At 37.8% G+C, this 17,472-nt stretch overlaps 1 protein-coding gene across 1 annotated transcript in view; it reads left to right on the plus strand.

Annotated features, from left to right (window-relative positions):
• The window catches only part of KCND2 (potassium voltage-gated channel subfamily D member 2), a 487,193-nt gene that overhangs the window by 456,344 nt on the left and 13,377 nt on the right, over positions 1-17,472 (plus strand). The window contains exon 2 of the mRNA XM_036425391.2: positions 8,124-8,286. Within this exon, the coding sequence (XP_036281284.1) occupies positions 8,124-8,286 (163 nt within the window). The remainder of the gene's footprint in view (positions 1-8,123; positions 8,287-17,472) is intronic.

Below are 17,472 nucleotides of genomic sequence, written 5' to 3' on the forward strand. Positions count from 1 at the left end.
TATTAATTTGGGTTTAAAAAAACATTTTATTAGGATACCAGGTTATAAACATGTTTCATGTATTACCTTTAAAGCCTCATTTGATCTATATATATATATATATATATATTTTTTTTTATTATTTTTTTTTAAGCAAGAGAAAATATAGGAAACAGAAAAGAACTTGTTTTTGTAAAAGACACAAGCTAGGGGAACACAGTAAGCCCTACTGAAATGTAATATTGAGCTTGAAGTATAAATGTGAGAAGATGTAACACTAATCCCATTAGCCTTTTCCTTGATTTCCCCCTTTTCTATAAACTTACCAAATCTTTTCATTTTCCCTAATTTCCACAGTGAGGGTCTTGGATAGAGGGGTTCATGTTTGAAATTATGCTTTAGTTATATCTCACATTATAGAAATTCACTTCTCCTTCTAAAGGAAATAGAATATGCTTTCAGAATTATTTTGCATCTTTTTGGAAACACCGTGATAATAATCTACAAAATGGTGAGATTAGGTCCTATTCAACTATTTCTAGAGGAATAAAAAGTCCAAAATAGATGCTAAATATTGTCTGTGTGCAGGCAAAGATAAGTAATCAGTATGGGTAATTTCCTCAAAATACTCTCTTAGCTTGTGAAAACCAAGAGGGATTCTGGTTTGTTTTTAAATTTTCATTTAGGTTTTTATGCCCCCTAGTGGATATTTGGTACTTCTGTAGCTGTAAAATAATGACATTTGTACAGCCACCTCCTTTTGTGTGTTTAAACTGATTATATCAACAATATATGACATTGATGTACCCCCTAAATATTCAAACCACACAACTTTTGATAAATTAATGAAAGCTCTCAAAACTGTCAGGAAAATGCCTATGAAATTATAATTATCATAGAGTCCCCTGACCCATCTGAATTTTATCCATGAATTCCTTAAGTCCATGGGCTGTTGACTAAGACTACTAATTAAGGTGTGGGGCCCTATTGATGTCCCTTTCTTTTAGTAAATGCTAAGATTGCTAACATTCTAAAAAATGAAAATATAATTTTAAATAGCAGCTTAGAATTTGCTTAAATTTAAAGAAACAAGAAAGAAGATAAAATTCTTCAAATAACTATATGTACTACAATACAACACCCCCCCCCAAAAAAAAAAAATCACAAGCCTTCAAGACAGGCAAGAGTTGGAGACAAAATCAAGAGAGTTTTTAGACAAACATTAACTTTAAAATGTCAAATAGAAATCTATTCTAGAATTAAGACCAGGGCCCCTCTGGCAAACAAGTTCTGTACTACAACCAGGTGTTATGCAGCAACACTCTAAAAGAAGTCAGTTGCTATTTGCAAACATTGCAGCAGCTATAAAAATTATCCATCAAACTGTGATCTTTCTAGAATACCAAGTGGATGGCAGAAAATCCATGAATAACATAGCTAGCGAGACCCTAAGGGGTAGAAGTATTAATTGAGAAGTGATCCAGCTTATAGGTCAGAAGAAATTATTTCTCAGACTTCTGTGAGTACCAGTCAAGTCTAGGAGAAAAATTCACACATACATCCGTAATTACAATACACATATGTACACAATCAGCTAATAGCTTTCACCAGGATATTATTGTACATATTACTTTTATCTAAGTTTTTAAGGATACTGTCTTAGTCTGTTTGGTTGCTAATCCACAGGAGTTCTGGAGATGAGAGTCCATTCCTGGCTCAGAGACTGCCCTTTACGCTGAATCCTGAGATGGTGCAGGGGTTAGGGATCTGCAGGTTCTTTTTATAAGAACATTAATCCCATTTATGAGAGCTCTATTCTTATTACCTAATAACCACCCAAAGGCCCTTCTCTTAATAGCATCACATTGAATATTAGGATTTCAACATATAAATTTAGGGGAGACACATTCAGACATTTCATAGCGGACACCTATTTTTCAAATATATCCCCAAATACTGGCCCATGTCCCATATGAAGTTATTGAATGTTGATTTAAAAAAAAAAGAGTAAACTAATGTAGTTATTGAAATATATACAGTATTTGCTGAACCAGCACCTGCCCTATTCAATGTACAAGATGCTCCTAGACTTATGTGCTGCTGTGCAGGATCTATTCACTCTATTCTTTATACGTGGAATTTTGAGACTTTGTCATCGTGAAAGAAAGAAAGAAAGAAAGAAAGAAAGAAAGAAAGAAAGAAAGAAAGAAAGAAAGAAAGAAAGAAGAAAGAAACAGGGAGGGTAAGAGATTGAGTTACAGCTTATTTTTAAATCAGCATTTCCTTCCTGCTGTTAAAGATCTTTTCTATTTTCATGATTATTGATAAAATACATTCTTTTTGTTTCCCCTGTCGTACCTCTGGGAAATAGTTTCACAGGTAGAAAGTCATGGCTAAACTGGGAAGGTTTGCCTTATATAACATTTCTACTCTATCAAATGAGCCTCTATTTATACTTTTCAGAAAGAAGAGAAGAAAAATAGAAACTCTATGAATAGGACCAGGAAGCCAGCAATATTATGTTTGAACTTTATGTAAGAAACTTCATGAAAATAGTTTTCCATTTAAGATCTAAAGACAACCACTCTAGATACAGGATTTATAGAGAAATGACAAAAAAGGGAAACATGAGTGAATATTACTAATGCTTGGTTTATTTTGTATTGCACACACCTTTCAACCTATTTAGTATTACTTGATTAATTGGGAAGATGGATGGATGAATTGATAGTTGGATAGATAGATTCATTCTACTTATTTGTCTGAATTAACCAGATTTACCCACTTTTGTGGCACCAAGTGCATGCTGGAATTTAAGTATTTTACATGAAGCTTTGGATAATATTGAGATTAAAATATTCAAAAACTATTAATTGAATCTCTTCTGAAGAATTGGTCCTCCACTCAATATGATCTTTAACATATGGTAACAGTGAATTGTAGCCAAGTATTTGGGGGCAGTGTGTACAAACTTCAATTTAATGGTTTTATGTGAATGACACCTCCATATTGTACCTTTTAACTGATGTGAGGAGGAAAGGGAGCAGCAAACATGAGGTTTGACAGATTTTCAGGGTGAAAAAAGGTCATAAAGAAACTGGAGTTGCTTTAGATGGTGATCTAAGAGAGAGGGGGAAAAGGATCTAAGAGAAAGCAGAGGAAGGCAGAAGAAGTATGGGGAAAGCTTCCCTTCAATAAGCAAAGTTCAAGCCTGCTCCTTTTTATTATGGACAACTTCTTGGCAGATGTTCTTCTATATTATGCTATCCTCTCTTTTTAGTTAACCTTGAAAGACTCTATAGTCTTTGAATCGATTTTATTTAAATATTTTTAAATGTGTCTATGGAAATGAACCATATATTTATAGTGTCAGTGTAACTCTTTGGCAAATGGATTTTTGAAGACTGGAAACATAATATTAAAATCTGATAAAACACACACACACACACACACACACACACACACACATACATACACACACACACACACAGAAAGAACAGAATCTATAATATTGCTGGGCTTAGCATAAATTTAAGAATAAGGAGTCAGGAAAAATGCAGTGTGTTTTCATATGGAACAAAGAATGAAATACCAACCAGTACACAAGTTGCCTAGGATACAAATAATCATTAAAAGATGACAGTATTGTAGGCACTATTTTATTAAATGATCATTTAGCCAAAGTAAGTATTGCTTCCTGTGATAAAGCTTTCTATTCTACCTCTTTCCTCAGCTGAGTTTCAGAGATAGGACACCCAAGGTGTGCAATGCTGTGTTGTTTCTTACTAAGAGTTTGAATACCAGTTAAAAGGCTCCTGTTAAACAAACGAAAGCAGCTGGTTTTGCCAGAGAGATGGATACTCCCAGTCCCAGGCAGATTCTGTGCCCAATGACATCTTCACAGATAAAAATTACCTGCTTTCATTTCTCAAAGTCATTCCTAAAAAAGGAGAGAGACAAAATGGATGCTGTGAGAACAGATGCAAGTCACACCGTGTGCTACTCATTCTTCTCCAACGTCCCAGAGCAGTAAAATCCACCTGAAGCATTACAGTACTAACAGCAGCCCAATCTTAAGAAGGGGAGGAGAGCAGGCATAAACTTGAAAGGTTGATGTCTGCAGAACATGGGGTTGTGTGGAAAGAGGCAGTGGGGCTCCTTGGGAAGCAGCGCAGGCTCAGGCTGTCCTTAAGAAAAATCACAGCACAGCCTGGAGGACCTTCTACACCCTCCCATTCCGCTCTTGTGCCCACTCACCATCACTCTCTGCCTTGGCCGCACAACCCAGAGACCATCCTAACCAGCTATAAAGTGAGAGCAAAAGGATGAGAGGATGCTCTAGCTAAGGAGCCATTTCTTCTCCCCGCTCCTTCCCACCATAATCACTGCGGGACTGACCAGGCATCGCCCGCCCGCGACCTCCAATTCCCTTTCTTGATTGTGAAGGAATTTTGGATTATGAAACAAATATGATAAAGGTAAAAGGTAACTTAGTAAATATAACGGTATTTGGTGCAGATTTGCTTAGCTTTATGCTATCAAACCTCCCTTAAGTATCTCTTACCACTTTTTCCTTATGGAACCTGCTAGGCTATGGATGTTCTGCCTTTCAGCAGGCTGGTTCACATCACTACTTTCTACCATTTCATCCCAAAACAAACAAGATATTGCATTTTACCTATCCCTCCCATTGCCCCCCAACAACAAGTGTACTTCCTGCTTTGTTTATTTACATTATAGTTTCTGTTTACATTCAAGAAGGATCTGCAGTGATTTTTTTTTCTGTAGTTGAATCCCAGGCACCTCATCAAACATTGCTTTCCCAGAGAAGCCTGCTCTATTAGATGACCCAGAATCCCATTGACCAAGTCCCCCATAGTCTATTTTCTCCCTTCCATTAGCTGCAGCTCTTCCGAGTGCATGAATCTCCACTGCCCATCCCTCCACCATCTGCTACCTGAACCTGTCAGTTTTCTAGCTGCTTATTGTCTTACGATGTGCATGTCAGAATCCCAAATTGGCGAGCTTGACTTCCTGGCACATTGCTGCGTTTTTCTACTTTTCTATTCAGGACCACTAATTGCTGAGAGGTGGATGCATACCAAAATAAAAGCAATTCATTGTGTTCTGAATAAATAAAAAGTCTTACTGAGCGTTGGGGCCACACTATACGCATAGGCTCTTAATTTTAATGATTACAAGTATGCTGGCCTGGCTTACCAAATGACAGAGTGAGCCTAGAATACAAAAAAGTATTAAATAAATACTAATTTTTAAAAATCTCTTAGAGAAAGGCAGGAAAGATTATATATGATAGATTCGTTTAGCTATTACAGTTTATTTTACTTTATGTACTTGTATGTTAAAAGGCTTATTTTAATTACATGGACCCAATGCTTGTCTTCTTTGGCCATAACAAACAGTTGAGTCTCATTTACTTTCCTTTTGTGAAACACTTTCTAGATCCTAATTGGCAGACGTTAAAATGAGGAAAAGAGGCTTTTGCAAAGCTGCTCAGTGTGTGTGCAGGGGGTGGTGTATGTGAGTTTTGATTTCTCCAGGGCCCACTGCATGGTCAGTGCAAAGGGAAAGATGTTTATAAAACAGGGCTGGGCACTCCATGTGACTTTGGCAAACATGGAAATTGGCTCCCGTGCACACGGCATTCTATAAAAAATTGATCTGGCATATATTCTACCGACATATCGCTATAGCCAGAAAGTTTGCAAGCCTTTTTGTCTCATCTTGCGAACTCCTTTAGTTTTCACATCTCCTCATTACAATAATCAGACTATGGTCTTGCTCTCCCAGTGAAACATGTGGACACAGCCTCCCAGTTCTCGGGTTATGATTACTTTTTATGAAAAATTAATATTATCATTTTGATGCCAAAACCTGTGGGCGTTTTTGATCTGATGAATCAGCTCAATTACTGATCCCCCATGAACACTGACAAGCATGAGTGACTGGGCCTTGGATGCAGAGGACCAGAGCCTGGCCTGGGGTCACAAAGGCAGTGCTACTGAGCATGGCCGGCCCTTGCTCTCCGCAGCCTTTCCCAGGCCAGTTCCTCAGAACGCCCATCTCCATGCCAACACACCAATGCGTTCCCACACAAACAATGGTGATGTCCCAGATCCCCCTTCAAGTTATAATGTCTCCCCAAATACTCCTAAAGGTCCTTGGAGTCAGGATTCCAATACCTGAGCTCTCTTGAGCCCTGCTTCCAAGGACTAGCCCCTCAGAGCCCCAGGGAGCAGTAGTTGGGGCTGGATGCCACAGCTGGGAACTTGTGCAGTAACAAGAGCAGAGGCCTCCTTCTTGCCCTGACGGGAGGAAATAATTCCTAGAATTATGTGTATGAGCGAGGTAGGGAAAATGCATTCATTTGGCTAATATGAGAGTGCTTTGTGCTAATGAGACACAAATAGAACAGGCCCTGGTGATATTCTGATATTGGCACGGCAGGTGGGGAATCAGAAAAGAAATACATTTAAAAAATTAGAAAGTATTATGTGTTAAGTACTGTGAAGGTAATCAAATGGGAAAATGTCAGGAAAAGAACAAGACCATCATGGATAAGGCAGCCGGAAATAACTTCTGGAATGGAGACCTTTCAGGCCCAACCTGAGTTGATGATCTGGGGCCTGCACGTGTGACAGAAAGCCAGATGGCCAGTGTGGCCGGAGGGCAGCGAGCTTGGTGGAGGGAATTGCACAATATAGGCAGGAATGAAATGACATAGATCCCTCAGAGAAAACAGCGAGGAGTTTGGGTTTATTTTCATTTCAAATCTATTAGAAGGTGAAACCAAGTAGCCACAGTCCAATCTCCATGTTTAAAACCATTCATCCTCGCTGCTGTGTTGGCATGAATTGTAAAGGGTTAAATGTGGAAAAGAGAGTTCAGGTAAGAACCTATCTCCATGGCTCAGGCAATAGATGATGGCTTGGTTTACTGTGGGAAAATAGGGGCTAAGGAAAGAGAACCAAACAGGACATAATTTGGTTTGGTCAGAGATGAGACTAGCTGAGAAATGAGGTAAGGGGACTGAGGATTGGGTGGCTATTGCCATTTTGATGTAGGTATTTGGATGGTTTGCAGCTCCATGGAATTAGAGGTGATAGACTGTGTGGGAGGAGCAGATTTGAGGGGAGCAGAGGAAGTGGGGGAAATGAACGTTTCTTTTTGGCTAATTTAAGTCTTAATTGGCTCTTAAACTTCCAGAGGCAGGGATTTTCAGACCAGACCACTGAAAATATGAGCCTAATTTTCAAGATAAACATCAGGACTGTCTATGTAAATTAGAATATTTTCAGCACGTAGATAATAGTTTTAAACCAGGAGATTGGATAAAATCACACACACACACACACACACACACACACACACACACACAAAAGGGAGGGTGTAATATAGAGAAGATAAAAGGACTCAGGTTTGAGACCTACTAGTAAATTAGCCTGAGATTTATAAATCAGTTAAGGAGAAAGAGTCAGAGAGAAGATAGAGAAACAGCCAATGAGGTAAAAGCACCACGAAGGGAATTTTCTGATACTGAAGCCAACAAAACGTATTTCAAGGAGAGAGAATTCAACATAACAAATACAAATGAGAGACTGAGTAAGATTATCATGTAGAAATGGTCATTGGATTTCACAAGTTGAAAGTTAATGGGGCCTTAGAAAGTTTATTAAGTGATTATACCTAATGAAAGGAATGGACTGTACCACTTTTTCTATTTAAATTTTATAACCAATCCAATGTTGAACAAAATTAAGTGGAAAAGTGTGTTATCTAGCCTATAAAATTTAGCATATAAATATTTATGATTAAATAAATGTAAAGAACTATGCCACATTATAGGAAGAACAAATTGAAGAGCTATCATTAAATCATCTGCCTTAAAATATTTTTCCAAACAAAGAAATTTCTAAATGTGAGAATTAATTTCTGCAACGTTAAAATATACTCTTTTTATATTCACATGTTTTTAATTTCTGGTTTACTAAAGTTTTAAGCCATGAATTAGAGATAGATTGCTCCAAAAAAATCATTTGGCATAAAGCAAAAAGATATTTTTAGCAAGTGGAAATAACTTTCTGTGACTTAAACTATATATATTTTTTTCCTCTCTAACCCAGGTATGGTGACATGGTACCAAAAACCATAGCAGGGAAGATTTTTGGATCCATCTGCTCGTTGAGTGGGGTCTTGGTCATTGCTCTACCTGTTCCAGTGATTGTATCCAACTTCAGTCGGATCTACCACCAAAATCAACGAGCAGACAAAAGGAGGGCACAAAAGGTATGTATTCAGCCTTGTGTAACCATGATTTAGCATCTCCCGCTTCTCATTGTCAGCTTTAAGAACCTTTACTGGCTACTCAGTGTTCCAGATTTGGTCGATAGTTGCATCAGTCAGCACAAGCTGGTTATACTACAGCAAAAGGACCTTAATATCTCAGTGGCTTAACACAACAAGTAATATTTCTCCATTATGCTACAAGTCAATTACCGGTCCAGTGATGGAAACTCCATCTTGACAGTGTACTTCTGCAATCATTTATGCAGAAGTAATTTCTGAATCACACCCTGACTCCTAAAGCCTTCTACTGGAAGTGGTCCAAGTCACTTCCATCTCTACTGCATTAGCCAAAGCAATTCACATAGCCGGGTGCAACTTCAAAGTGGACAGGGAAATTCAATCCCACTGTGCAACTAGAGGCAGAAAGAAAGACATATGTAGCTGACAATACTAATGACGGTAGCAAAATCAAAGATAGATTCTTGGCAAATTTTATTATTCATCCAGTCTCTGTCCATCAGGGTTTAAGCTGGTGCCCGTAGACAAAGGCTATTAAAGGGCACCAAAATGTGTCTTGGTTATTTTACAAAATTGACACAGGAGGAAGGAGAAATATGATCACTTGTAGCTAAGCTCTATTCCTGGCCCAACCGTTTACTGCTTCTCTGAACTTCGCACCAGCTAATTAATTCCTCTAAGAGTAAGCAGGTTGCATGCCTATCTACAAAATAAGGAAAACAATGCCTACCTCATGCTAAGACTAAAGTAGGTATTGGTTATAGATTTATAAACATTTATATGCCAATGTTTATAAATATATATAAGCTTTTCATGATATTAACAATTTAAACATTTACTAATGACTTACTATGTGCCAGATATTGGTTTAATGTCTTTCAAAAAATAATTCTTAAAATTTTACAAGTATAGGCGTTAGTTACCAAAATAGTTTGTGGAATAAATTGAGAAATTCTAAGGTCACATACCTAATAAATTAGAGAACTGTCATTCAAGTCAATCTAAGTCAATCTGGCTCCCATGTTCATTACACACACAGATAGAGTGCCTCTCGGAAGAACTGACTAAATGTTAGTACACTTCCTTGACCCATTCTTTGTCAAAATAGTCACCTTCAGAGCCAGGGCCCTTGTTGTTTAAAAATAATTTTGGAAGTTTTCTTTGTAATTTTATCAGGACTATAATGCTAGATTTTCAGTATTCTTCACTTTTTTTAATAACCAAAAAAAAAATGTATAACCATGACCAACCTGGGTACTGTGGTATAACCACAAAATAACCAGTTCATAATTGGGTACTGTGGTATAACCACAAAATAACCAGTTCATAATTCCAGATTAGGATTTTAAACATGCTTTTGATCAAGTATAAAATCTTATAAAGTAACTCTTTGGAAATTTCAAGTTAGTCAGTACAGTCACATAGCATGTTGTTCAGAGAACTTGTTCATGTCCATCGTCAGAAATCCTCTTCCTCTACAACAGGATCGCTAGTTAAGCTTGATAGTTTCTTGCTTTACAGAATCTCCTTCCCTTTTTCACAAGTATCTAACCTTTAACTAATTATTGTAGAGAGTAATAATAAAAGTAGTTCAGTTATCATGAATAAATAGAGCTGATAATCCAGTATACAGGGAGGGTGTTTTGTTTTGTTTTTGTTGTTGTTATTTTAAGACACCCTCTGGACAACTGGAGCTTCACACAGGGCTCAATTTTGTCTACAGGATACGGAGGAATTTCTACCAGGAACTATGCCTCAGCCATGGCTCTGGCCACACTTTAAAAAATGTCTACTGGGCACACAGAGATAATGTTTACAATAACAGAAATCTTGCAAAAATCTTAGCGCCCTAGTACCCATCAATCTCCATTCTGGAAATTCCTTCTTTAATATAATAACTAACTATGAATATTTGTTTCATTGTCATAAAAAACTACCTAGATGAAAACTGTAGGAACTACAAATCTGATTATCAAATAAATCAATTTCAAAATACATGTACTTTTTTCAATTTGAACATCTATAACAAGCAAGTCAATAAAGAAAATATTATAATATTTTAGAAGCCTTTTTGCCTACAGAAATTTAAAATGCAAAAATGTTTCAGTGTGATGTAAAGAAGTACATCTAATTGAAAAACATGTTTCATGAATGTTTTTCAGTATCTTTAAAATATCTTCTATATCCTCAGTGTCTGCCATAAAGCAATGAATTTTGCATATCATGACTATTAAAAAAATTGGCTCTCAGAACCCAAATATAATAACCTGGTGTAAAAAGTCTGTAACCAGTAATCTAAACATAGTTCTCTAAGAAAGAGCAATGGATATAAGTTGCTAAGGGATACTTCCTGTTTTCTTCCCCAGGAAAAAACAAACAGAATAAATGTTCACAAGGCTAAGAGAGTTTAGATTCATCTGGAACTAGGTGATTTTAAAAATACCAGAGGTATGCAAAAATAACCATCAAATTCAGCCAAGCAAGGGGTCCAGTCCATTCAATAAAAAATCAGTCAAGTGGAATAATAAGTAATATTGTAAAATTGTTTTTAAGACCAGATTTTGTGATGTTTGGTCCCATTGCCAATTCCAAGCTCAAGAAAGAAAATATGAAATATACACAATATGCATTTTTTTTAAATGTATTTTATTGATTTTTTTACAGAGGAAAGGAAAGGGATAGAGAGCTAGAAACATTGATGAGAGAGAAACATTGACCAGCTGCCTTCTGCACACCCCCCACCGGAGATGCAAAACCAATGTACATGCCCTTGACTGGAATCAAACCTGGGACCTTTCAGTCCGTAGACCGATGCTCTATCCACTGAGCCAAACCGGTTTTAGCCACAATATGCATTTGAGAACATCCCCAACATCACTTAGGAATACTTTCTCTCTTTTAGGTTTTTCCCACTAGCAAGAACTCTTTTTACTTTCACTACCTGTTCCCACCCTTTAAAGGGAATGCATCATTTGCCCCATTTCTATCAGCCCTTGACAAATTCTTAACAAAACACTAACATGTGAGTGAATACAGATATCAACTGTAAGATCTCTCCTCTATCCTCCTTTGTTAATTATACTTCAATATATTTATTTACTCACTCCATTATTCAATAAAAATTTATTGAATAGAACATATTAGCCAAAGTGAAGTGAAGTTGATACAATGACAGGTGGTAGGGTTGATATTTTGAAGCAAAGAGCTTATCCTGTTTCACAATTCAGATCACATCACTTAATCATCTGCATACTTACAAGGCTAACTTGTGAGTAATTGTCATACATTATAGTAATAATAATAATTATAATTATAATTTAATAATGATAATAGCAACAACAACAATCCTCTCTAGAGTTTCTAGTATGTTCCAGGTTCTTTATACATGTAATTTATAATTTCACAATTAATTTGCAAAGGAAGTGTTATTATTTCTACTTTATAGATGACTTGCTCATGTTCACACACCTATCTACACTAATAAAAGAGAAAGATTCAAACTGACTGTACCTTTGCAACACACACCAGCCAATCAGAAGTGAATATGCAAATTAAACCAACAAAGATGATGGGTTAATTTGCATACACAGGCACCTAGTGGCTGGGGGCAGGGTGAGACACAGGTGTTCTGCACTGCTCCAGCCGCTCCAGGCCTCTGGGCAGTGTGGGAAGACAGAAAGGCAGCTCTGGGCCTGAGCAAAAAAGCAGTTCCAGCCAGATCAAAGGTGGTGCCAGCAGCCAGGGGAAGGAAGGCCCATTCTTGCACAAATTTCATGCATTGGGCCTCTAGTTGATTAATATTTGAAACAATAATATTCTGACATTATTACAACTATGAATCTTTAGTGGTTTTCCTATAGATGATTCCAAATAAAGTGAGAAGCTTGGAATCAATGAGCCAATTTATGTACAGACAATGTGCAATGTAAGTGTATTATTTTTGCTTTTTACGTGAAGATGTTGACTTTCACACACAAAAAAAAAATATGCTATCAATATTCAGTATGCCATTTATCACATTCTACTATGGTAGTTCTCAAACTTTAGATTCATTGGAATTATAGGAAGAGTTTGTTAAAATTCATATTGCTAGACTATCTCCCCAAAGCATCTGATTGAGTAGTTTTGGAATACAGCCTGAAATTTTGCCTTTCCAACAAGTTTCCAGGTGATACTGATACTGCTGATCTGGGGACCACACTTTGGGACCCATTCATTGCCTATACATTCAGCAATGTCCAAATTAAAAAAAATAAATAAATAAATAAATATATATATATATATATATATATATATATATATATATATATATATATATATATTAATCCACCAGGATTGGGTCTAAACAGGTATTTGGACATCCCTCTCACAATCCAGGATTGCTGGCTTCCAACTATGCACCTGCCTGCCTTCCTGATTGCCTCTAAGCGCTTCTGCCTACAAGCCTGATCACCCCCTAACCACTCCAATGTCAGCCTGATTGATGTCTAATTGCTCCCCTGCCAGCCTGTTTGCTGCCAAATTCCCTCCTCCGCTGGCCTGCTCACACCTAACTGCCCTCCCTTGCAGACATGGTCCCTCTCAACTGCCCTCCCTTGCAGGCCTGGTGCCTCCCAACTGCCCTCCCCTGCTGGCCATCTTGTGTTGGCCATCTTGTGTCCACATAGGGGAGGATCTTTGACCACATGGGACAGTCATCTTGTGTGTTGGAGTGATGGCCAATCTGCATATTAATCTTTTATTAGATAGGATAGAGGCCTGATGCAGGGTGGGGGTCAGCTGATTTGCCCTGAAGGGTGTCCTGGATAGTGGTGAGGGTTCCCTTGGGGTGTGGGGAGGCCTGGGCAAGGGGCCTGTGGTGGTTTACAGGTCAGCCACACCCTCTGGCAACCCAAGTGGAGGCCCTGGTATCTGGAATTTATTTACCTTCTATAATTGAAACTTTGTAGCTTGGAGCAGAGCCAAGCCTTCTGCTCACTCTGTGGCTGCCCTCATTTCTGTTTGGATTTATTTATCTTCTATAATTGAAACTTTGTAAACTTGAGTGGAGGCCTAGGCCTGCCAGGGTGTGTGGAAAGCTTGGCTTCCTCTATTGCTGGGGAAACCCAAGCCTCTCAACTGCTCTCTGGGGCTGCAGCCATCTTGGTTGAGGTTAATTTGCATACTCATTCTGATTGGCTGGTGGGCATGGCTTGTGGATGTGGAGGAAGGATGATTAATTTGCATCTTACTCTTTTATTAGGTAAGAGATAATTTTCTAGAATATTTAAAAGGCAAGAAATAACTTTGCTGGAATATGAAAATGATCTTTTAAATTTTCCACTATTAATAAATATTCCTAGTCCCTGCCTCAAATCTCTGCAGATAATCTAATTTTATTATTTTTCTTGTGTTTTGTTTTGTGCAGTTTAATAATCTATTATCCATACATGTAAGAATCTATAGATCACATACTTCTCAATATCCACTCTATATTCTTTTTTTAAATATATTTTATTGATTTTTTACAGACAGGAAGAGGGAGGGATAGAGAGTTAGAAACATTGATGAGATAGAATCATCTATCAGCTGCCTCTTGCACACCCCCTACTGGGGATGTGCCCACAACCAAGGTACATGCCCTTGATCAGGATCGAACCTGGGACCTTTCAGTCTGCAGGCCGATGCTCTATCCACTGAGCCAAACCAGTTTCAGCTACATTTAATTCTTATTGAGTTACTTACCTCTTTTCTTTCTTTCTTTTTTAAATATATTTTTATTGATTTTTTACAGAGAGGAAGGGAGAGAGATAGAGAGCTATTAATAGAAATGTCAATGAAAGAGAAACACTGACCAGCTGCCTCCTGCATACCCCCTACCGGGGATGTGCCCGCAACCAACGTACATGCCCCTGACGGGAATTGAACCTGGGACCTTTCAGTCCGCAGATTGACGCTCTACCCCTGAGTCAAACCGGCTTCGGCTTACCTTTTCTTAATTCTCCATTCCATCCCAACACTACTTACCTGGTAAACTCATACTCAGGATTCAAGACTTACTTCAACTATCATCCATTCTATGAAGATTTTTCTGAGTGGTATGGACATCCTTAGTTGCTTCTTCTCTTCTCCTTCAATATCATGCACACTCTATTATAATATCATGTATTACACTCTATTCTCCCTCTTCTCCATTGTACTGAGTGCACTGCCCAACATAAAATAGGTACTAAATATTTGTGTAATGACTGAAAGAATGAACAGGGAGGTCTTCTTCACCTTGACACGTCCTCCATTCCTACATTAGGGTGGACATTACTAGGACCAATTAAAAATCATATTGGGAAGCACAATTTTGCCTCTTATAACTGCCTACATCCTGTTTCAGTTCTACTCTCTTCCTACATCCAGTCTTTTTGTTGCTCTCCCATCTTCCTTTCCTCTGAGCCTTCCTGTGTCCCTTCTATGACCTAAATCCCAGCCTAGCCTTGCCATCTCCAAGATTAACAAGCTTTAGAGCTGGGAACCTGCACTTTCTCCCACTGACTTCCTTCCTCTTTCTTTTATTATTATTTGGCACTAACGTCTCATTTCTAGGGGAGTGATTTTCCTTATCAAATGGGGAGATTTCAGTAAACTCCTTAAATTAAATTTTTAAAAGCTCATAAAGCTTAATATGCTCTCTCCACATAAGGCATGTTACTAAACCTTAATATGTTATGTTCATATGAGGCATTTCACTAAGCCTTAAATGAAAGCTTACAAGTATAAGTAAAATTTCCCAGATAAAAAGGCACAGGAAGTATGTGGCCTCTATTTGAGAAGTGAGGAAGTGCCTCAGATTACAAAGGATAAAGCTTGCTCTATTTCACAAGTCTGCCTAGGATACCTTTGCATTTCAAAAGTATTGAAAACACTTTGTGATTTGGTAAGAAGAGGATCTAATATAATGTCTCTCAATGTACATCATGCCTCATTAAAGATAGGACCCATTTAAGAAAGCCACTGTCTCAAGGGCCTGGGGCTTGTACATCTTTCTCTGATTGGCATTCCAGCCACTGCTCCAGAGAAAGTCATGATGTCATTTGGTGCAACTGAAAAACAACCAACTTGCCAAAAACCCCTGCACACTAGCCTCTGAATGCTCACAATGAAGGGTTCCATGTCAAATTAGTTGGAGAAAATTTTTATACTGCATCCCCCTCTCTACTTCACAATGTGATCTTTTGCGAGAAATCCAACTTCAAAGAAACCTACTTAACCTTTCAGCATTTCCCAAACTTTCTTTATATACACATATTAATTTATTTCAGAGAGGAAGGGGGAGGGAGAGAGAGATAGAAATATCAATGATGACAGAGAATTATTGATTGGCTGCCTCCTGCACATTCCCTTCTGAGGATTAAGCTTGAAACCTAGGCCTGTATGCTTAACTGGAATCAAACCTAGGATCCTTCAGTCTGCAGACAGACACTTTATCCATTGAGCCAAACCAGCTAGGGCTCCCACTCTTTCTTGACCACAGAACCATTTTGCTTTTAAAACCATCAGTTTTACCTATAACATGTACTGGTTTTATGGAATTAACTTTGAGAAACCCCAAGTTTAAGGAATTAAGAAAAAATAAAATTATGAAAAATTGGGATGCATAGGGGAAAAAAATGTGCTTATGAGACAAACAATTTTTTTCCCAGCCACCATCAATATTTCTCAAGGCAGATTAGGAGTTTGAAAATAACTGCAAAGCTATTTTTTAATACCGACAACATGAGCCTTATTTTTAATTAAAATTTGGAAACCTCCTATTTTTCATATATGCTTAATATGTATCTACTGAAATCTTGCTCTAACTTTCATAATAGTTGCTAGTACTTGACCATGTAAAGAAGTTGTATTTCCTACGGGAAGGGGGGTAGCAGGCTGGGAAGAGTATATTTCCTCTCACTAGTGAACAGTACTCTTTTAACCTCCCAATTATTCAGCCCCAGTTGCCAAGATTATCATAATGAGTGGAACAGAAGTAAAGTGATTTTCTAAAATATCTTTGTAAAGGAATTTCTCTCAATTACCTACTGGAAACAAAGATATAATCACAGGTCATCAAGGGGCTAGCATTCAAGAGACATTTGGTGTGGTGCTCTACAAGAACAATTAAGCCAATTAACCCAAAATGGAAGATAATTGGTCATTGAAATTGAGATAAGAAGTGTGTGTTTTTTCTAACACAGCACATGACTTAGCAAAATGGTTATTTTGTCTCTAACATAACTGCTCCTTTTTTTTTCCCCTAAGCTTTAGAACTACTTCTATAATGGTGGTTGCCACCATATGTATGCTTTCCATGAGAAAGATGTTTCGTTTACCTTTGCTGGACACTATTTTTGGTTAATTTCTGTCTCCTTTATGAAAGATATATTGTGCTCTAATACTGCTGTTAAATGCAGATGGAATGGCATAGACAAGACTAATAAGTATGATAGAGTAATTATGATATAAAATTAGTTACAATCAGTAGTTGCAGAAAGAGAGAGGGAGAGAGGAGAAGGAAACAATGAAGAAAGGAAGGAACAAAGAAAGGAAGAAATAAAGAAAGGAAGAAACAAAGAAAGGAAGGCAGGAAGGAAGTGTTAGAGATAAGGTGAGCCCCATAAGTCAGAGTCCTGATAGAAAAGAAAACATACTTGGGAGCCAGGCAGCAAGGCAAACATCTTTACTTCTACTTAGAAGGGTGAACACACATGCACACTGAGCGGGCCATCCACTCAGATTTATAATCCCTTAAGCACGTGATTAGTCCTTTGCTCTTGATTGGAGTTCAGGCACACAGTCTCTCACGATTGGCTAATTCAAAGGGAGGAGTTGGCCTCTGTTATTTCAAGGTGGCAGCCCCCAGGGAAGCTGCAAGCCATGTGGCCAGCATGACAGCTGCCAAGTCAGGCAGTTCAAAATGGTGGTTATCTAAACTATTCTTTGTCAAAAACAACAACAACAAAAAATGACTTGTTTATTCTTACAGAAAAGGAGGAATGAGGGAGAAAGGAAGGGGAAAAGCGAGGAAGAAAAAAAAAAAAAAGAATTGGCTGTTCCAGGGGACCAATGAGACTTAGGGACTGAAATTCCAACAATAACCCCTTTCTGAAAATGAAATGTGTATTTAACTTACTTTTTCTGAATTTCTACCATCAATTC

This window comes from Pipistrellus kuhlii, unplaced genomic scaffold (genome assembly GCF_014108245.1).
Source record: "Pipistrellus kuhlii isolate mPipKuh1 unplaced genomic scaffold, mPipKuh1.p scaffold_m20_p_10, whole genome shotgun sequence".
Classification (NCBI taxonomy): domain Eukaryota; kingdom Metazoa; phylum Chordata; class Mammalia; order Chiroptera; family Vespertilionidae; genus Pipistrellus; species Pipistrellus kuhlii.